This window comes from Artemia sp. Qi Xiang Cuo, chromosome 3, assembly GCF_049724085.1.
Source record: "Artemia sp. Qi Xiang Cuo chromosome 3, ASM4972408v1, whole genome shotgun sequence".
Lineage (NCBI taxonomy): Eukaryota > Metazoa > Arthropoda > Branchiopoda > Anostraca > Artemiidae > Artemia > Artemia sp. Qi Xiang Cuo.
Window position 1 is genome coordinate 74,756,063 of NC_142796.1, and position 22,890 is coordinate 74,778,952.

The window sequence follows — 22,890 nt, forward strand, 5'->3', positions numbered from 1 at the left end:
TCATTCGAACAAGCATAAAAATATTCTAACGAATTCCCAATTGCTATCTCATCTTGCGACATTAAAGTAATTTGGGTAAAGATAGATGCCAACGAAACACCTGCTCTGAAATCCTTTTGTGTGAGCTACTGTTGTCCTGAGAAAGCCCTGTTGCAAATTCAGAAGCCACTCTATTAAACCTAACAGAGACCTTAAAAATTCTTATGTGAAAATATATTTTTTGGAAAATAGGGCACAAATGGCTGCACTTGCATAGATTCAAACTAGCGAGATAATAGGGTAATATAATGCACCTACCTTAATTTTTGGAGAATTTTTGCTAAGCCATAAGGAGCTCACACTTGACTATCCAGATCAATCCCATGCCTGGGTTAACTCCAACTTCCTATATACACCAGAATCCAAACCATATAATTCCATAATTTAAAAGGAAGAAGAAGAGAATGACATTATTTGCTCGTTGTAAATGCTTCTTGAGAACGAATATTTTTGTGAAAGAAATTAATCAGCACGTAAAGTATACCAGTGATGAAGAATTTTTTCTTGAATACTCATCAGTAAGTAGGATACCATTCAATGGTATGACATTAATGTACCACTGTTTCCTATGAAAAAATCACTAATAACAAATTGGTAGTCTACTAGCCTACTATTCAGTTATGGGTAAATTTCTATGTGGTACTATAATTTAGCTAGGATGAAAGTGAATACGGTAAAGTTCTACCAAATCATATTATTGAGTTAGGAATAAAGTGAATACACCATTTGATGCCTTTTTTATGCTGATTACAAATATAATAATCATTTCTATTGGAAATGAATTTCAATAATATCCTAGTGGCAGCTTTCCTAGATTTTGAAGGAGCTTATGACAATGTGAACCACCAAATCCTTTTAAATAAACTTGCAAACCTTGGAGTACCTCCTAAGCTAGTATCCTTTATTACATCCTTCATAGAAGTGTGAAGTTTCATAGTTTGTGTTGGTTCAGCCTCTTCACCCCAAAAGACAATATCCAAAGGCCTACTCAGGGAGCAGTCCTCAGTTGCCTCCTTTTTGCCCTATATCTCTGGGACATGAACCTACCCCACACAAATCTACAATATGCTGATGATCTGGAGCTATGGTCATCTGGCAACACCTTTCAGATAGCACAGTCAAATCTGCAAAAGTCACTTTTCCAGTTTGAAAAATTCTCTCAACATTCAGATTTACCCATTGCACCCACCAAGTCAAAAATAATCCAATTTCACCGGAAGCGAAACCATGTTAATACAAAACTAACTCTAAATAAAACAACTATTCCAGAAGATAATAATATTAATTACCTAGGTCTCATGTTTGACCAAAAACTTAATTTCCACCTCCACATTTCCAACAGAATAAAAAAATGTTATAGAAAAGCAAATATACTAAAAAGACTTCTTTCCACACCCTGGGGTTGTAAGGAGAAAACCTTACTCCAGTTTTATAAATCACATATAAGACCCCATATTGACTATGGGCTCATTGTCAATGGTGCATGTGCAAAGACCCATATGCAAAAAATTGAAAAAACACAAAATGATATAATACATCTCATATTTGGTCTTAGCATACCCACAAGCACCAAGTTTCTGCTTATAGAGAGTGGATTAACAACAATAATGGAGAGATGCATCTTTCTCTTGATAAAACATGTTACAAAAATTGAATCAAATAGCTCACACACATTGCATAATTGGTTAAGAAATCCAGCCATGTATCGAGGTATTGCAGATGAGTATGCCAATATTCAAAAGAAGTTCCCTGTACCAGCAAAGTCTATTGCACCTACTTTCCCCCAATCCCCTCCATGGAATTGGTCATTTCCCATACTAAATACTGAATTTTCAAAATGGAACAAAGATTTAACCCCCATTGCTTTTGTACAGAAAAAATTTGCAGAACTTAATACAATTACCTATAAAAATTACTTCCAAATATTTGTTGATGGGTCAAAAATGTATGAGAAGGTTGCAAGTGGTGTTTTCCTTCCTCACCTGAAAATTGCAATGGGCGAGAGATTATTTAATAATTTATGTATAATGTCTACTGAGTTAAATGCCATAATTATGGCATTAGAACACCTTAAGCAAAACCAACCTTTGATTGAAAATTCAAATAATATTATCATCTATTCCTACTCTTTATCAAGCCTTGAGTTGCTGGCCTCAGCTCCTCAATATAAGTTGGACATCAACACTTATCTTTGTCACAGTATTATTGATAATCTTGCTTCAAGTGGCATAAAAATTTACTTTCAGGACATTCCTAGCCACTCTGGCATAAGTGGTAATCATCAGGTTGATGAAATAGCAAAAAATGCTATAAATATTGACCAGCCAACTGGGATACCAATCCCAATTAGAGATATTTACCGATGGAGGCTATCAGATATTAATTTTAATAAGACTAATCCTATCCTTTCCCCCTTTCCCAATAAGTATCTTTCTAAAATTTATCAAAGAATTTGTTCTGGAACAAATGGACTAAATTTCCTTGCATTCTCATTTAAACTTTCTAATTCAAGTGGTTCAATTCCCCTGTCGCCCTCTTTGCAGGCATTGTAATATGAATAATGGAACAGTTGACCATTGCCTATTTGAATGTAATATGCTGACGTCTGCACAACATACCTTGCTTTGTAAACTGTTAAAATACTTCAAACACCACAAAATCCCACTATCAGCCAAGAGCCTAGCCAACTATACCTGCACACAGAGCATAGAAATCGACATCTATCATCTTATATTCGAACTCCTAGAGTCGAAAGATCTCCTGAAATATATCTGAATATATCTAATAAATATGAGGCAATCAAGCCAGTAGCTCTGTAGCCCACAGAGTGAAGCAAAAGGAAAAGGGCTAAATAGTTTTACTGAAAAGCCTGCCTGCTGTTAAATAGAAGAAGAAGAACTGCTTCTTGAGAACAAATATTTTTGTGAAAGAAATTAATCAGCACGTAAAGTATACCAGTAATGAAGAATTTTTTCTTGAATACTCATCAGTAAGTAGGATACCATTCAATGGTATGACATTAATGTACCACTGTTTCCTATGAAAAAATCACTAATAACAAAATGGTAGTCTACTAGCCTAGCCTACTATTCAGTTATGGGTAAATTTCTATGTGGTACTATAATTTAGCTAGGATGAAAGTGAATACGGTAAAGTTCTACCAAATCATATTATTGAGTTAGGAATAAAGTGAATACACCATTTCTTCTTCTATTTAACAGCAGGCGGGCTTTTCAGTAATACTATTTAGCCCTTTTCCTTTTGCTTCACTGTGTGGGCTACAGAGCTACTGGCTTGATTGCCTCATATTTATTAGATATATTCAGATATTTTTCAGCAGATCTTTCGACCCTAGGAATTCAAATATAGGATGATAGATGTCAATTTCTATGCTCTGTGTGCAGGTATAGTTGGCTTGGCTCTTGGCTGACAGTTGGATTTGTGATGTTTGAAATATTTTAACAGTTTAGAAAGCAAGATATGTTGTGCAGACGTCAGCATATTACATTCAAATAGGCAATGGTCAATTGTTTCATTATTCATATTACAATGCCTGCAAAGAGGGGACAGGGGAATTGAACCACTTGAATTAGAAAGCTTATATGAGAATGCAAGGAAATTTAGTCCATTTGTTCCAGAACGAATTCTATGATAAATTTTAGAAAGATACTTATTGGGAAAGGGGGAAAGGATAGGATTAATCTTATTAAAATTAATATCTGATAGCCTCCATTGGTAGATATCTCTAATTGGGATTGGTCTCCCACTTGACTGGTCAATATTTATAGCATTTTTTGCTATTTCATCAACCTGATGATTACCGCTTATGCCAGAGTGGCTAGGAATGTACTGAAAGTAAATTTTTATACCATTTGAAGCAAGATTATCAATAATACTGAGACAATGATAAGTGTCAATGTCCAACTTATATTGAGGAGCTGAGGCCAACAACTCAAGGCTTGATAAAGAGTCAGAATAGATGATAATATTATTCGAATTTTCAATCAAAGATTGGTTTTGCTTAAGGTGTTCTAATGCCATGATTATGGCATTTAACTCAGCAGACATTATAGATAATTATTAAATAATCTCTTGCCCATTGCAATTTTCAGGTGAGGAAGGAAAACACCACTTGCAACCTTCTCTTTCATTTTTGGCCCATCAACAAACATTTGGTAGTTATTTTTATATGTAATTGTATTAAGTTCTGCAAATTTTTTCTTAACAAAAGCTATGGGGGTTAAATATATATTCCATTTTGAAAAATCAGTATTTATTATGGGAGATGATCAATTCCATGGAGGGGATTGGGGCAAAGTAGGTGCAATAGACTTTGCTGGTACAGGGAACTTCTTTTGAATATTGGCATACTCATCTGCAATACCTCTATACATGGCTGGATTTCTTAACCAATTATGTAATGTGTGTGAGCTATTTGATTCAATTTTTGTAAGATGTTTTATCAAGAGAAAGCTACGTCTCTCCCTTATTGTTGTTAATCCACTCTCCATAAGCAGAAACTTGGTGCTTGTGGGTTTCCTAAGACCAAATATGAGACGTATTATATCATTTTGTGTTGTTTCAATTTTTTGCATCTGGGTCTTTGCACATGCACCATAGACAATGAGCCTATAGTCAATATGGGGTCTTATATGTGATTTAAAAAACTGGAGTAAGGATTTCTCCTTACAACCCCAGGGTGTGGAAAGAAGTCTTTTTAGTATATTTGCTTTTCTATAGCATTTTTTATTGTGTTTGAAATTTGGAGGTGGAAATTAAGTTTTTGGTCAAGCATGAGACCTAGGTAATTAATATGATTATCTTCTGGAATAGTTGTTTTATTTAGAGTTAGTTTTGCATTAACATGGTTTTGCTTCTGGTGAAATTGGATTATTTTTGACTTGGTGGGTGCAATGGGTAAATCTGAATGTTGAGTGAATTTTTCAAACTGGAAAAGTGACTTTTGCAGATTTGACTGTGCTATCTGAAAGGTGTTGCCAGATGACCATAGCACCAGATCATCAGCATATTGTAGATTCGTGTGGGGTAGGTTCATGTCCTAGAGATATAGGGCAAATAGGAGGCAACTGAGGACTGCTCCCTGAGGTAGGCCTTTGGATATTGTCTTTTGGGGTGAAGCGGCTGAACCAACACAAACAATGAAACTTTGCACTTCTATGAAGGATTTAACAAGTGATACTAGCTTAGGAGGTACTCCAAGGTTTGCAAGTTTATTTAAAAGGATTTGGTGGTTCACATTGTCATATGCTCCTTCAAAATCTAGGAAAGCTGCTACTAGGATGTTATTTTTTGAGAAAGATTCATTTATTGCATTTGTTAGCAAAATGAAAGCATCTGTTGAGGAGTGGTATTTCCTGAATCCAGTTTGAGTGTGTGGGATCATGTTATTTTTCTCAACAAACCAGAGGAGTCTGTGATAAATCATTTTCTCCATTATTTTCCCCATCACAGGTGTAATCATTATAGGCCTATAAGACTCAGGGTTATCTTTTGGTTTATTTTTCTTTAGGATTGGTAGGAGGGACGAACATTTCCATATATTGGGGAACCTAGAAGATGCCCAAGCGTGATTATAACAATTTAGCAGTTCTTGTTTGTATGAAGGTGTGAGATTCTTTATCCATGTAGGGTGTATATTGTCATAGATACTGCTAGTTTTGGACCTAATATGATGTATTGCATTATTTAATTCATGGATTGAAAATGGATTAGTTATGTACTCGGATCCTGGGCACGGATGGTAACTAAGGTTCATAGGAATTGTGGACAGTTTGCTTTGATTATTTGATGTTAGCTTATTAACAAAAACAGTTGCAAATAGGTCAGCCTTTTCATTATCATTGTCATAATGGGTATTATTATGTAAAAGCTCATACAGGAGTGGGTTGGGAGAAGTCTTTTTCCCATATATGTGGCTTATGACTTTATGTATAATTGGCTCATGCGTTTCTCTGGAGAGATTATTTGCAAAATTATTCCAGTATTTATATTTAGCATCTATTATAGTCTTTTTTAGATTAGATTCTGCTTGTAATTTTTTTAAATATGTAGTAGGTGGTGTTTTTTTTATGAATTCTGTCCTAGCTGCCATTTTTATCCTCCATTTATTTAGGCACTCATTTGTCCGCCATGCTTTAGGAATTTGTTTAGGGAATGTTTTCTTAGGTGTTGTCCTGGGGATAGCATGATTAGCTGTATTTATTAGTAAAGATGTCAAGGCTTCAGCTTGTGTGTCAACTGTTGTGTTAGAAATGCATGAACTTTGGGTGAAACTTGTAATTTCATCATTTAGCTTATTTTGGAAAATAGACCAATTTGCTTTAGTGTTGATATATTTGGTGGTATGAGATGAAGTTTCAGCAGGTTCATTAAGGGAGCAAACTATAGCAAAGTGGTCTGTATATAGACTATCAATTTTATTTATGTAAATTTTGTTCAACAAATTTAAAGACACAATTTGTAGATCAATTGTGGACAATTTGCCACTTTTGGGGTTAAAATATGTATTCAGGTTTGGAGGGGTAGCAACAGATAATTCATTATTATTTGAGGTCATATCCTCAATAAATTTACCAGCTTTATTTGCTGGTTTATTCCCCCACAAAAGGCTGTGGGCATTGAAATCATCACAAATACTGATATTTTTTAACATATTAGAATTATTTATATAATTAAAGAAATCCTTGGCATCTGTAGTTTGGCCATTAGGGTTATAAAAGCTTATTATGTAGGTTTTTAAATTATTCAGCCAAACACTTATACCAATTACATCAACATCATTTTCAAAATCTGGAAAATTTATGCCACAAAATTTTATATTATTATTAACTAATAAAGCTACACAACATCCTTTTCTCTCTGAAGATCTATCCTTTCTCACGGTAGTATATCCCAGAGACTTAATTTGTTGATTTTGGGTTCAATGAGCTTCCTGGAGGAAAGCAATATTAATGGAATTATTATTCATAAATGATATTAGTTCATTTAGCTTATTTTATGTGAGTGATCTTACATTCCATTGGAGTATTGATAAATGTTGTGTTGTTGATTTATTCTTCATATGACTGTGTATCAATGTTCAGCTTTGTTAAAAGTAAAGCAATATCTTTTTTTGCTTGAATGAGCATATCATCTGGGATGTAGATTTTTGCCAATTCTGCAATAATTTTTATTTTCTGTAGTTGATGTAAGTTCATGGCCTGAACTGCATTACAGTTTAGAATGAATAAGCATATATTTGGGGATTGCATTTTTGGTAGTGCATCCTGTTTGGTGGTTAAGGGATTGATTCCTGGTAGTGTTTCTGGTTTGTTTCTTCTAGGGAGGAAGGGCCAGGCTGGCCTCATCTCACAGGAAAACGAGACTTGCTGGCTTGGTGATTCCTTCTGATAGGGATTTGAGCAAGGGGGCTTAGAAGATATTGTTTTATATGGGGCGCTTGATGCATTTGGGGCATTTGACTTGGGGGTGTTGGTTGGTTTCATTACAGGCTTTATCTGGTATTGTTGGGCAGCATTTGCTTCCATTGCTGCAAAGGGGTATGGGATGGCCTTCTCTGTTGATATTTGGAGTGTTAGAGCTCTTTTCTTGTATGCAGGGCATAATGATTTATTTGTAGATTCATTTGGGCCTTTGCAATTGATGCATGTAGGCTGAGTGTTGTTGCAAGTTGTCAGCTCTTTAGGATGGAAAGATTTACAATTACTACACTCTTAGAGAATTTCATTGCATTTGTTTGTCGTGTGTCTCAGTTTGAAACACTTCTGACACTGAATAGGCTTAGGTTTGTATTCCTTGTGTGGTTTGATTTGCCCAAATAGGAATAATTTTTCTGGGATATCAATTTTATACTTTAGTGTGAATAAGAAGGATCTACTAGTTTTTAGGCCAGTAGAATTAGGTTTTCCAAGTTGGGTAACATCCTCAACTGGGATTTTGTTTCCAGCCCTATCTGAGAAGCCTTCTTTTAACTCCTGAGTAGATATCTCTGGGGGAACATTAAAAACTTCAATTTTTGTTGGTCATTGTTTTGGGTTCCAATTAGATGCAATAATTGGGATAATCAGAAGGGATTTAAGGTTAATTACTGTATCTGCTGATTTCTGATCTTCTACAGCTATTAGTAGAGATCCATCACGGTTAATGTTAAGAGAGAACATTGATTTTAGCGATTTAAAAATTGCAACTCTTATTGCAGTGATCATTTTTATTTCAAAGGGGGTAGTGGGAGTAATTTTAAGGTAAATTCCCAAGTTTTTGGAGGGAGGATCTTGGGCAGGGAGAGGGAAAATGCTTTTAATTGGGGAGATTTTTTTCCTTTTTTTAGAGCTTCTAGAAAGGACCTCTTGAAACCCATTATCATCATTTATGGTTGCATTAGGATCTACATCTATCATTGTCCTATTCTCCGAATTGGATCTATCATTAGAACTTTCAGATAATGTGCTTGACCAGCCAGGATGGGTATCTTGCACTATTGAATTTGATTTGGGATCTGGGGGGACGTTTTTTTTTGGAGGACTTCTAAACATTGCCTATTGGAAAAAGCTTTAAACACAAATATAAAACTAAGCAAGAAGGGAAAATAGATGATATCAAACCGTCTGCACTATACTATGGGGAGGATAAACACCACAGTATAGCCCTGAGGATGACTTGAGCAGGATAGGTTTGGTACAACTGCTGAATAGAAGCGATAATAACACAAGAAAATATATTTCGATTTTCTTATAAGGTTGCTGTTGTGTTGATTGACCACAACACCATTTGATGCCTTTTTTATGCTGATTACAAATATAATAATCATTTCTATTGGAAATTAATTTCAGCCCCCCCCCCCTATATATACCTACCCTAACCAAACCCGGACTGGGCATACATAGGGGGGGGGGCTGAAATTAATGTCTAATAGAGGTTATTATTATATTTGTAATCAGCATAAAAAAGGCATCAAATGGTGTATTCACTTTGTCCTAACTCAATAATATGATTTGGTAGAACTTTACTGTGAATAGCCTACATCATTTGATGCCTTTTTTCATGCTCTCTCATAATACAATAAGTGCTTCTGTTACAAATTGCATCTTGAGCCCCTGGGTTACCTACATAGGCTATGACAATATAGAAAAAAATTTCTTTATATCTGAGCAATAGAAAATTGTCATTTAGTCTCATATAGAATGCAGTATAAAGTCAAACAGAAGACAATATCTTGCTTTCTCCTATTATGTAGAATCATAAAAAGTCATAGGCCTACAGATGACTTTATGCCTCATTCTTTTATAGAGCAAACATAAATAAAGTCATAAAAATGACTTTTTATACCTTATGCTATTATAGAGCCAGCAAAAATAAAGCCATACAGATGACTTTTTATATATCTTACTATTATTGAGAAAACATGAATAAAGTCTTACAGATGACTTTTTATAGGCCTATCTTACACTATTATAGAGCAAACATGGATAAAGTAATGCAGATGATATTTTATACCTTGTACTATTATATAGCAAACATGAACAAGTCCTACAGATAACTTGGTATTTTTATGTTAAATGCACTCTTTTATATATGTCAATTTGGAGATACAACAGAACACCCATTTTGTATGGGTTAATTCAAGACACTGTTATGCAGTAATTAATGCGTAGCATGATTTCCAATGTGTTGACAATATTTAAACTGTTGTTTTTGGGGGTTTAGGGGGAGAAAAAGGTACCTAGGTCAGGTTAGGTTACATATTTAATATATGCTATGCTTTACAAATGACTTTTTATACCTTGTTTGTTTGTAATTATATATTTCTATTTCTAGAGAAATGATGGAGAATGATATAAAGTCTTCTGTATGACTTTTTAAACATCAAATTATTGTTAAGAAATACAAATAAAGTTATACAAAAAAAATTTTGGTTTTCTTATTTAATATATGATCCACTAAAATGTCATACAGAAGAAATTATATTACCCCACTGATACATAGAAAACAACAGAAAGTCATTTGTAAGAATTTATTCATGTTTGCTCTATACTAATATGAGGTATAAAAAGTCATCTGTAAGACTTTATTTATGTTTGCTCTATAATAGCAGGAGGTATAAAAAGTCATCTGTATGACTTTATTCATAATGCTTTATAGTAGAATGATATATTAAAAAGTCAACTGTATGACTTTATCTATGTTTGCTCTATAATAGCAGGCTACTCTATAAATGAAATCATGTAGGCCTATGCTATAAAAAGCCATCTGTATGACTTTATTGAAGTTTTCTCTATAAAAGAAAGGCATAAAAAATCATATGTAGGACTTCATTCATGTTTGCTCTATAATAGTATGAGGTCTAAAAAGCCTGTATGACTTTATTTATGTTTGCTCTATAATAGCAGGAGATATAAAAAGTCATTTGTATGACTTTATTCATAATGCTTTATAGTAGAATGATATATTAAAAAGTCTTCTGTATGACTTTATTTAGGCTGCTCTATATATGAAATCCTGTATGCCTAGGCTATAAAAAACCATCTGTATGACTTTTTGTTGTTTTCTCTATGTATCAGTAGGGTAGGCTGATATAATTTTTTCTGTATAACATTTTAGTGGATCATATATGAAATAAGAAAACCAAAATGTCTTATGTATAACTTTATTCATACTTCTCTGTAATAATTTGATGTTTAAAAAGTAATACAGAAAACTTTATATCATTCTCCATGTTTAAAGGAAACACAATTATGTATTTTGTTTAACTTTATAGTACTTTCTATATAAAGGTTAATGACAATATTTGTTGCTTAGAGTAAAAAGATCCAATGACTTTAATAGTCAAACATGGCTCACCCTGAGCCCCTAAAGGGGCCCCAAAGTTATTTCATTTATGTAACCACACAAAAAAGTTATAACCCAACCTGACCTACAAAACACTTCTTGATTTTCAATTCAAACCTTTTCCCTACCATTTCAAGTTTTTTCAAATGCTGTTGACAAAAATAGTGCTGAATTTGGTAAATTTTTGGTAGTTCATATTATTGACTTACAAATCAAGTAAACATACTAATTGATGCCTTTTTTATGCTCTTTCCAAATATAACAATTATTTTTGTCAGAAATGAATTTTAACCCCACTGCTAGCCTATATATACCAATTCAGGTATATATTTGCACATTAGGGGAGTAGGGGTAAAGTTTATTTCTGATGCAAATGAGAGGTAAGTTTAAAATTTCCCTCTACCCCTCTAATGTGCAAAAATAGGTAAATATTTACCAAATCATATTATTGACTTATGAATAAAGTGAATGTACCACTTGATGCCTGTGTCAAGATACATTTGATCTTTTCTGAAATGTTGCCACATCAGCTTTTTTTTTGATAAAATTAAATTGAAATGGCAACTAATATTACACTGTCAAAAGCATTGAAAATTCCAAGCATTGAAAATTCTTGTTTGATGTAGCAGAATACCAGGCCAACTAAAAATGTTTCTTCAGTCAAACTCAAATTTAAATATTGGCTTCTATCAAGGGATTTATTTCTTTTACAAATATGTTGTTGTAACCTTGTCAAAATTTCTGGCAGACAGCAACAAGTGCTATCAAAATATAGGTGACATTGTTGAAACTTCACTGAACATGTAAAACAGATGAGAAATAATTGGCATCAAATTTCCAGGATCCTCTGAAAAAAAAACATATTTGTCAAATTACTGGTACTTTTTCAGAACAAGAGATTTTCATGATTATTATTTCTAATAATATTTAGAAATAAACACTTGGAAAAACATTTTAAAAAGGGTCTTTCTTTTAAATTGTAGTTTTTACTTTCAGATGCTAGATTTTTTCATCATCTGAGAAAATACTGCTTGGCCTCATACCAGTTCATATTTTTAAGAATTTGACTTGTTTGATTGCAACAACCTATTTCATTTATCACTGAATAACTTTGAAGTAGACCCTCTCTAAGTAGATTTTGTTATTATGTTTTATTTCAAATAGATCCCAACTTATTGTAAAATACAAAAATATTTTCTCTGAATCCCTCCCTACTTAGTGTGGAATTACTCAAGGAACCTTATTGGGACCACTCTTATACCTAGTAATGATTAATGGAACTGATAAGGGATTCCCACAAAGACGTTAATGTGTAGATGACTTGCTGATCCTTGAAATTTGTTATAGAAATATCAAAAGTAACCCCCTTGAAATCCTAACCCATGTTTTGGATGAACCTAAAAGTTTACATATAAAATTGGGCTAAATTCCACAAAGTCAAATATAATGACAATAAACTTTTTAAAACTCTTGAAATCCACTCTCATTTTTGTGGACCCTATCCCACCCAAAATGGTAGTGAAATATGTTAAACTCCTTGATGTCACTATTCCTAATAATCTTAAGTGGGACATTCATATTTCAAGGGTTCTGGAATTTCCAGACAAACAATAGTCAAACCAATTTTTTAAAGTGGATTACAATGACGGATCATACTTTGAAATGGCCAAATGTTGACAACATTTTCACTGTGAACAATGAAGAAATCTTTGCTTCATTGTTAAAGCTGACAGGAAGTGGGCCATTTGAATAGTGTTTGGAGATGGTATTCCTGTGGCATATATGCAACATTGCGGAAAGAAAAAGAAAAGAGTCATGTGACCTAGGTCACCCAATTACACTCCATATGATAATCTAATTTTGTTCCTATTCTTGAAACAATTTTGTCAGTTTTTTGCTTCTACTATCTGAATAGTGTTTTATACATTTACACATTAAACAAAGTTGAAAAAAAGAAAGAAAAAACAAAGAAATAAGAATATGCTCATTGAATGCACTATGTTCTGCCCACAAGCATTCTCCAAGTATTTTAACACATGTCAAGTTGGGTTCTTACTTGTGTCAAAAACAGGTAATTTTTGTTGTTGTGTTGAATTTGTTGGTGAAAATGTTCTAATTTAAGAAAATCAGAGTTTTGTACCCTTTTCTGATAAAAGCTTCAAACTTCTATTCAAATGCTTAGATTCCTAGATGTTTTTCCTACATACTGAAACCCTTTTCAAGCCAAGTCTTTAAATTACGCCCTCTGGAGTAGAAGTTTTTTTTTTCATAATTGGTGCCTTTACCCTATTGCATATTATAAAGTAAGAATTTCATTGTTTGTTTGTTGTAGTTTTTATACAGCCTAGAGCTAAATGAGATCATAAGAGAGAGAGGGGGGGATGGGGATGAATTGTCAAAAATACAAACAAAACCAAAAAATGAGTGTAAAATTAGCAATCTAAAAATGTCTCTCCTTTTGTTCTAGCATGTTTCCTTCTGGAGAGCTCCTATTCTTTAGATTCGCCCTTCTTTTTACCCTTTTAAACATAAAACCATCATTTCCTAGGATTATGCTATGGGCTGATTGTCTTGACCATATAATAAAGTGGCTTATGATTTTTTTGTAATGGTTTACCATATTGAGATGAACATTCTGGAGTGTCATGAGTGGGATATTCAACTGACTAAAGGCAACATATACCTGCTACTATTGCTATTAATACTGCTGCTACTACAACTTTTACAACAACCCTCAGGAAAAGGGCTTTAAGTTACACTAGTTGCCCATTATTAAAATATAAGGTTTTATATATTAAAGACCTAATTAAAAAATAAAAAAGAGACCTCAAAGGCCTAATTTCCTGAACTTTAAACTATGTTGAACAAAATGGCTATCTCAAAATTTTGATTGGATGTGTTTGGGGAAATGATGGTTGTGAGAGTGAGGTTAGTTGCCCTCCAATCACTTTCTACTATTAAAAAGGGCTGGAGGGGGTGGTTGTATATACTTTGGAGAGGGCTCATTCAATTGGAAATTAGGAGTTCTAGTGCCTTTTTGAAGATTCAAAAGCAATTAGAGGGCAACTAGCCCCCACTCACATCCAAATTTTTTTTAGAATTGTATTAAGTTTTATTGTTTTGGTCAACTTGAGGAGATATAAAATTAATTAAACAATATTATCTGTGTCAGGATTAAAAATTATTGAAAATTTTTCTCCAATATACCAATTTTTTGCCAAACTATGGATTCCTATAGAAAAAAATGAAAACATATAAAATATATTTTTTTTCCATGAAAAAGACTATGTCAATAAAAAAAACAAGCCAAAATTAATTAAACTTTTTCCACAAAATCGATTTTTCAAAAAAAGGTAAAGAGCTTAAACCAAAAATGAGCAGAAATAAATTAAAACAATCTTCCAAGCATAAAATCACCACAAATCACCATCAGTAAATAAATGCAACCCAAACAAGCACAAATTAACTTGATTAGGGCTGACAAACTCCATGCCTTCTCAAGACAGAACATAATTTGCACCTTACTGAAAACAAAATACATTTCAAGTGTTTTTACTTTTTTTTACTTTAATAATCCAAAAAATATCAAGATTTTAAGGAAAAAATATCAGTATCAAACAGTTTATGGTAACAAACTGTAAGTAAGGAGCAACCCAGCTCAATAGTGACCAAAACTCTAAAAATGGAATTTTGATACCAATAGATACATTAAAAGAATTGAATTTTTATGCTGATTTCAAATATATAAGTCTCATAAAGTTTAGTCCTACCAATCAAAAATTAAAAGCCTGAGAAAATTTGCCTTCTTTTCGAAAAAAGAAGAAAACACCCCTTAAGAGTCATAGAATCTTAATGAAAAATACATCAGGGTGAGGGTTGTCACCCTCAAAGACCTAATTTCCAGAACTTTCAGTTTACATTGAACAAAATGGATATCTCAAAATGTTGATTGGATGTGTTTGGGAAAATGATAGGTATGAGAAGGGGGTTAGTTGCTCTTCAATCACTTTTGACTATTAAAAAAAGGCTTTACCCGTTTCAATTTCAAATCGAATGAACCCTTTTTGAAGTTTCTATGACAAGTGTTTCTATAAAAACCTCATATTCCCCATAGGGCATAACTTACAACCCTTGCCCTAAGGGCTGTGGGGGAGTTGTTATCCACAAAGACATAATTTCCAGAACTTTCAACATGTAGAAAAAATTGGCCATCTCAAAATTTCGATTGCATGTGTTTGGGGAAATGGTGGGTGTGAGAGGGGGATTAGTTGCCCTCCAATTACTTTCGACTATTAAAAAGGGTACTTGCCATTTCTATTTCCAATCAAATAATCCATTTTTGAAGTTCCTATGACAATGCTTTCTATAAAAAACCTTATATGCCCTCAGGGCAGAACTTACAACCCTTACTTTGAGTGCTCTGGGAGGGGGTTGTCATCCTTAAAGACCTAATTTCCAATATTTTCAACTACATTGAAGAAAATAGCTATCTAAAAATTTGGATTGGATGTGTTTGGGGAAAAGGTGGGCGTGAGAGGGGGGTCAATTGTCCTCCAATCATTTTCGACTATTAAAAAGGGCACTAGCCCTTTGAATTTCCAATTGAATGCACCCTTTTTCAAGTTTCTACAACAAATATTTCAATAAAAACCTTATATGCCCCCAGGGCATAACTTATAACCCTTGCCCTGAGGGTTTTGAAGGGGAAGGATTGTCATCCTCAAAAACCTAATTTCCAAAACTTTCAACTACATTGAATAAAATGGCTATCTTGAAATTTTGATTGAATGCGTTTGGATAAATGATGGGCATGAGAGGGGTGTTAGTTGCCCTCCAATCACTTTCAACTATCAAAAATGGCACTAGCCCTTTTCCAATCGAATGAGCCCTTTTCAAGTTTCTACGACAAAGCTTTCAATGAAAACCTTATATACCCCCAGGGCATAACTTATAACCCTTGCCCTGAAGACTGCAGGGGGAGTGTCCTGCTCAAAGGTATTATTTCCAGAACTTTCACCTACGTTGAACAACATGTCTATCTCAAAATTTTGATTGGATGTGTTTGGGGAAATGGTGGGCGTGGAAGGGGTGTTAGTTGTCTTCCAATCACTTTCGGCCATTAAAAAGGGCTGTAGCTATTTCAATTTCCAATCAAATGAGCCCTTTTTGAAGTTTCTATGACAACACTTTCAATAAAAAAACTTATATGCCCCCAGGGCATAACTTACAACCCTTGCCCTGAGAAATGTAGGGGGGTTGTCATCCTCAAAGACCTAATTTCCAGAACTTTCAACTACGTTAAACAAAATAGCTATCTCAAAATTTTGATTGGATGTGTTTGGAGAAAAGGTGGGCGTGAGAGGGGAGTTAGTTGCCCTCCAATCACTTTCGACTATTAAAAAGGGCACTAGCTCTTTGAATTTCCAATAAAATGAACCTTTTTTGAAGTTTCTACAACAACACTTTCTGTAAAAACCTTATATGCTCCCAGGGCATAACTTACAACCCTTGCCCTGAGGGCTGTGGGGGAGTGTCCTCCTCAAAAACATAATTTCTATGTGAAAATCAGCTATGCTGAACAAAATGGCTATCTCAAAATTTTAATTGGATGTACTTTGGGAAATGGTGGGCGTGGAAGGGGTGTTAGTTGCCTTCTGATCGCTTTTGACTACTAAAAAGGGCACAAGCCACTCCAATTTCCAATTGAATGAGCCCTTTTCGAAGTTTCTACAACAACTTCTTTGATGCAAAGTGCCCTGGTCTAAAGGAAAAAAAAAATAATAAATAATACATTTTGCCAACATTGTTCTTGTATGCCCCCAGGACATAACTTAAAACCCTTGTCCTGAGGGCTCTGGAGGAGTGTCCTCCTCAAAAATTTAATTTTTATTGGGGAATCAACTATGCTGAACAAAATGCTTATCTCAAAATTTTGATTGGATATGTTTGGGGAAATGGTGGGTATGGAAGGGGTTTTAGTTGCCTTCCAATCATTTTTGACTGTTAAAACGGGCACTAGCCATTCCAGTTTCCAATCGAATGAGCCCTTTTCCAAGTTTCTACGACAACTCCTTTGATACGAAGTGCCCTGGTATGGAAACCAAAAAAAAAAAAAACATTGTGCCAACATCATTCTTTACTTAGGCAGCGCTATTGCGCTGCCTATGATATAGTATTGGTTATTGGAAAGGATACAGACGTTTTCAGGGGGGATTTTTTTCTGGTTTGGGGGTGGGGGGAGGGATTTATGAGGAAGGATCTTTCCAAGGAGGAAATTTTCATAGGGGAAACGAGTTTTTTATGAAAGGGGTGCTGGATTTCCCAGCAGTATTTAAAAAACTATCCGAAATCAGAGGCAATGCTATAGTGTTGCCTATAGTAAAGGCCATACAGCTCCAATGTTTTATTATTTTTATTTTTTTATATTATTTTTTTGCCCCAGAGGCACTTCATATGGAAGGGGTCGTCGTGTAAACTTCAAAGGGGGCTCATTTGATTGGAAATCGAGAGTTCTAGTGCCCTTTTTAAGGGTCAAAAGCGATTGGAAGGCAACTAACACCACTTCCACGCCCTCTATCTCCCCAAACACATCCAATCAAAACTTTGAGATAGCCGTTTTGTTCTGCATAGTTGATTTCCAGATAGAAACTATGGTTTTGAGGAGGACACTCCCTCTACAGTCCTCAGGGCAAGGGTTGTAAGTTATGCCCTGGGGGCATATAAGCTTTTTGTAGAAAGCTTTGTTGTAGAAACTTCAAAAAGGACTCATTCGATTGGAAGTTCAAAGGGCTACTGCCCTTTTTAATAGTTGAAAGTGATTGGAGGGCAACTAACCCCCCTCTCAACCTTACCTTTTCCCGAAACACATCCAATCAAAATTTTGAGATAGCCATTTTGTTACACATAGTTGAAAGTTCTGGAAATTAGGTCTTTGAGGATGACAACCCCCCCCCCCCACCAGCCCTCAGGGCAAGGGTTGTAAGTTTTGCCCTGGGGGCATATAAAGTTTTTTTATAGAAAGCGTTGTCGTAGAAACTTCAAAAAGGGCTCATTCGATTGGAAATTTGAATGGCTAGTGCCCTTTTTAATAGTCAAAAGTGATTGGAAGGCAACTAACCCCCCTTCCACGCCCATCATTTCTCCAAACACATCCAATCAAAATTTTGAGATAGCCATCTTGTTCAATATAGTTGAAAGTTCTAGAAATTATATATTTGGGTAGCACACTCTCCCCACAGTCTTCAGGGCAAGGGTTATAAGTTATACCCTGGGGACATATATGATTCTTATGGAAGGAATGCTCATATAAACTTCAGAGAAGGCTCGTTTGATTGGAAATGGAAAGTTCTAGTTCAACTCAGGTGCGGTTCAACTGAGTGTTTAGAACATTGAAAGTTCAACTCAGGTGTTGATACACCCCCCCCCAGGGCCCGGGGGCAGGCGTTCTAAGTTATGTCCTGGGGCATATATGGTTCTTATGAAAGGGATGCTCGTATAAACTTCAGAGAGGGCTTATTTGATTGGAAATTGAATGTTCGAGTTCACTTTTTAATAGTCAAAAGAGATCCGAGGGCAACTAGCCTCCCCTCCCCACGCCTTCTTTTTTCAAACCCATCTAATGAAAATTTTGAGATAGACATTTTGTTAAAAAAAAAATAGTTGAAAGGTCAGATAAGAAAAACTCCGATGTCAATACAACCCCCCAGGGCCCAGGGGAAGGCGTTCTTAGTTATGCCCTAAAGGCATGTATGGTTCTTATGAAAGGGACGGAAATTGAAAGTTCTAGTTCAATTTTTAAGAGTCAAGAGATTTAAGGGCAACTAGCCCCCCTCCCCTACGCCCTCTTTTCCCCAAACCCATCCGCTACAAATTTTGTATTTTGCAACTGAAAGTACAGAGCAACATTAAAACTTAAAACGAACAGAAATTTTTACGTGTATGAGGGTGTTCCTCTCCCTCCTAGTCAATACCTTGCTCTTTATGCTAAACTTTTAAAGTTTAATTATTCTAGTTAAACGACCTTTGGGATTCAGGGGTCATTCTTAAAGAATTGGAACAAAATTCGAACTTTAGTGTAAAGAGCAAGGTATTGACTATTGGGCGAACCCCCTCATATGCGTAATAATTTTTGTTCGTTTTAATTTCTATGTTGAAAAAACTTCTTTTTTTATTTATGCTTAAGAACAATCTTTTTCAAATAATTTATAACTTACTGGTGTGAAACTAAATTTGTCTTATTCCACGTTGACTCAGAGGGAACCTGAAAAAGAAAAATATCAAATATTATTTGTATGCTTAAGAACAATCCTTTTCAAATAATTTATAACTTACTTACGCTAAACTGAGGTTGTTTTGTTACATGTTAACTCAAAGAGAATTTGAAAAAGGAAAATATCAAATATTAATCATATACTTAAGAACAATCTTTTTCAAATACTTTATGACTTACTTACGTGAAACTAAAGTTGTTTTCTTCACTCAAAGGGAACCTGTAAAAGAAAAATACCAAATATTAATCATATGCTTAAGAACAATCTTTTAAAAATAATTTATAACTTACTTACATGAAACTAAAGTTTTTTTTTCATGTTGACTCAGAGGGAACCTGAAAGATAAAAATATCCAATATTTGTCATATGCTTAAGAACAATCTTTTGTTAAATAATTTATAAGAACTTAGAAATTATTTTATTCTGATAACAATTACAAAATACACTACATATACACACAACCACCAGGGGAAGGCTCGAAAAGCCTGATGATGGACGGCTGCAATCCTCTAATTCTCAACCAATAACAAGAATCATTTACAAAAAAAACAAAAAAAGGACAAAAACACTCAACTTACAATTAATACCAAAATCTAAAAAAAAAACTACCCTCTCCCAATAAATGTTTCTTAAACTTTACTTTAAATGACCCAATGTGTTCTGCCTCCCGAATGCCAGCTGGGATATCATTCGAAATAGCCAGAGTTAAATACCTAATTCCAAAACCTGCACGTGTGGTGTCTCGGTACTCAACAACAAAATTATCCTCCTTCCCATTCGCATTACTGTGTAGTGAACAATTTACGCGAAAAAAAAATCAGTAAAAACTGTAGGACTTAGATCATTCAAGCATCGATAAGCAAAACAGCAGCTTGATAATCGCGAATCTGACCAATATTAAGCACTCGTAATTTCTTAAAAAAACGATGCGGTATCGTTCACATTTTATACATAACTACCAAGAAGACATACTATTTTATTTTGAAGAATCTGCACTCTTTTAAAATTTGCATAAAAATTACTAGACCAAAGAACACAACCATAAGAAATATAAGGCGCAACATTAGTATGGTACAGTAATAGAAGAACTGATAGTGGACGAGACATGGTAGTAAATTACACATCACTGATTTAAAAGTCTTAAGATTAATTCCATCTATCCCTGCTGAATTTGATTTGATTATTTTAACAACCTTCAGAATTTCGTCTCCAGTACAAGGCTGAAATTCAATTTCACTTCCAGTTATTCTATCATCCACAAATTCATAGTTTAGGAAATCATCATTAGAAGTCATCAGCCCTTCCACCTGTGCATTTTGGCCAAAACTTGAAAAAAACTCAGCAAATATATTATTAATAATCGTGTAATCATTAACAGTTTCTCCTTAAATCAATAGCAAATTTGGAGCTTCTTTCTTCTTTCCCAATAGATCATTAATAACCTTCCAAGTTCCTTTAGTCAACATGGAAGAAAACAACTCTAGTTCCACGTCATTAAGTTATAAATTATTTTAAAAAGATTGTTCTTAAGCATATGACTAATATTTAATATATTTTTTTCAGGTTCCCTCTGAGTCAACATCGAAGAAAACAACTTTAGTTTCACGTAAGTAAGTTATAAACTATTTGAAAAAGATTTACAGTTTACACTTTGAACCAGGTGCTGCGAGGCGTGCGTCGTGGAGTGACCCTTACAAAACCTAAACTACGTTATGTATAATTGAAATCATTAGAAATTAACTCCATAATCATGGCTGCACAGTTAACATTGTCCTGACATTTCCTAAATTTTCCAAGGGAAAATTTTCCTAATGATTGTTGCCCCTTGCCCCTCTTTTTCAGAAAATCCCAACTACTGCAACAATTCGAAAATAATCTAAATTCAATGCTCATCCCCTCTCCTCGTATGGCCCAGGTCTTTTCTAAAGGGAAAAGGCTAGGCCCTTCCAAATTTTTGAGTAAACGTAACTTGAAAACCACTTTGACTTGACAAAGTCAAAGTTTCACGTAACTTTATTTGACACTTAAGTTTCACGTAAGTAAGTTTGTTTTTAGTGAGGAACACTCTCTCTTGTTGCATTCTTTTCCACATTAAAATTTAAAGTAGGGAACATGGAAGTGGGAAGTAGGAAACACAGAAGGGCTGATGACTTCTAATGATGATTTCCTGGACCATGAATTTGTGGACGATAGAGGAACTGGAAGTGAAATTGAGTTTCAGCCGTGTACTGGAGACTAAATTCTGAAGATTTTGAAAATAATCAACTATAATACTTGATTATTTTCACAACCTTCAGAATTTCGTCTCCAGTACAAGGCTGAAATTCAATTTCACTTCCAGTTATTCTATCATCCACAAATTCATAGTTCAGGAAATCATCATTAGAAGTCATCAGCCCTTCCACCTGTGCATTTTGGCCAAAACTTGAAAAAAACTTAGCAAATATATTAGTAATAATTGTACCATCATTAACAGTTTCTCCTTGAATCAGTAGCGAATTTGGGGCTTCTTTTTTATTTCCCAATAGATCATTAATAACCTTCTAAGTTCCTTTAGTATTATCCTTGTTTAAACTCAGTTGATTAGCAAAGTATTCTTTTTTAGCTTTTCTTCTCATTGAGTTCACTTTATTGCGTGTTATTTTGAATTCTTTCAGTTTTTTGGCACACTCGTCATTTAAATAATCCATTTACAATTGATTTCTTTTATCTGACGGTTCAAGAATTTCCGTAGTTATTGGGGGCTTCCTGGGCTCATCCTTATTTGGTTTCAAACATTTCACTGGGCAAGTCTTATCATTATGACTGTACAATCCCCATCATGTGATCAAATGCACCAGAAACGTCATCTTTCATATCTAAAATTTCACTAAAATCAGTGCTGCTAACTGTTCACAAAACCTATTTATTTTTTTTTTATTTTTTTTTTAACCCGTCACTACAAAAAAGCAAAAAGACGGAGTACAACATAATACAAAAAAAAAAAAAAAAAAAAAAATACTGAACAAGTACTTAAAAGCAATACAACGAAACTACTGCCGCAGGAGGGACGACCACTCGCGCGACAGTCTTGGGTTAAAGTTGTCGATCTGTTTTCTAACGGCCTGACATGATTCTGTAACTTTATAAGGAAGACTAATATATGAGTTACGCGTCCACAAAGGTAATCTCAACAAATACTTTGCATAACGAAAGTAGTAAGACCAAATTCGCTTAATGTCAGATTTCTGGAGCATTCTCCAGAAAGGTGCAATATACAGAATATGTGGCAGCGTAGTTGCGTTATACAACCTATTTAAAATCATGCGATTAAAACGGAGTTTATTTGCCACAATGTTGCCATATGACGCCGAAATTCGCTTTTGCAGGTGGTTAACTATGAGCAAGCGGGTAGCTCGCACGGAAGTTCCGACAGGGAGGCCCAAATAAGTTAACAAAGTCACTGGCTGAACGGTAGTACCACCAAGTCTAATAGATACATCGGTCGATTCCTTCCCATTAAAAAGAACGATCTCAGACATGGCTGCATTGACACTATGACCAATTTTCTAGTACTCATTATTTAAAATTTAAAAATTCTCCTCGACGCGCGAAATGGTCCGACTAGGCATAAACACGTCATCGGTATAACAAACTAGACTTAGATTCAAACCGCGAACTATGCATGAACATTCAATTTGCGATTGTGGCTCTATTTTAGCATTATTAAAAAAAAAAGGTGAAACAATAGATCCAT

General features: G+C 34.5%; 1 protein-coding gene across 6 annotated transcripts in view; it reads left to right on the forward strand.

The window, feature by feature from the left end:
* Positions 1-366: 366 nt before the first annotated feature.
* The window catches only part of LOC148954523 (2-oxoglutarate and iron-dependent oxygenase domain-containing protein 2-like), a 119,674-nt gene continuing 97,150 nt past the window's right edge, over positions 367-22,890 (forward strand). The window contains exon 1 of one of the 6 annotated variants that reach the window (XM_089086570.1): positions 367-579. In XM_089086570.1, the coding sequence (XP_088942696.1) occupies positions 444-579 (136 nt within the window). In that variant the 5' untranslated portion in view covers positions 367-443. Of the gene's footprint in view, positions 580-2,968; positions 3,051-3,120; positions 3,140-22,890 lie in introns of those variants that run through there. The other 5 variants (XM_089086569.1, XM_089086571.1, XM_089086574.1 and 2 more) reach the window with 5 other exon arrangements.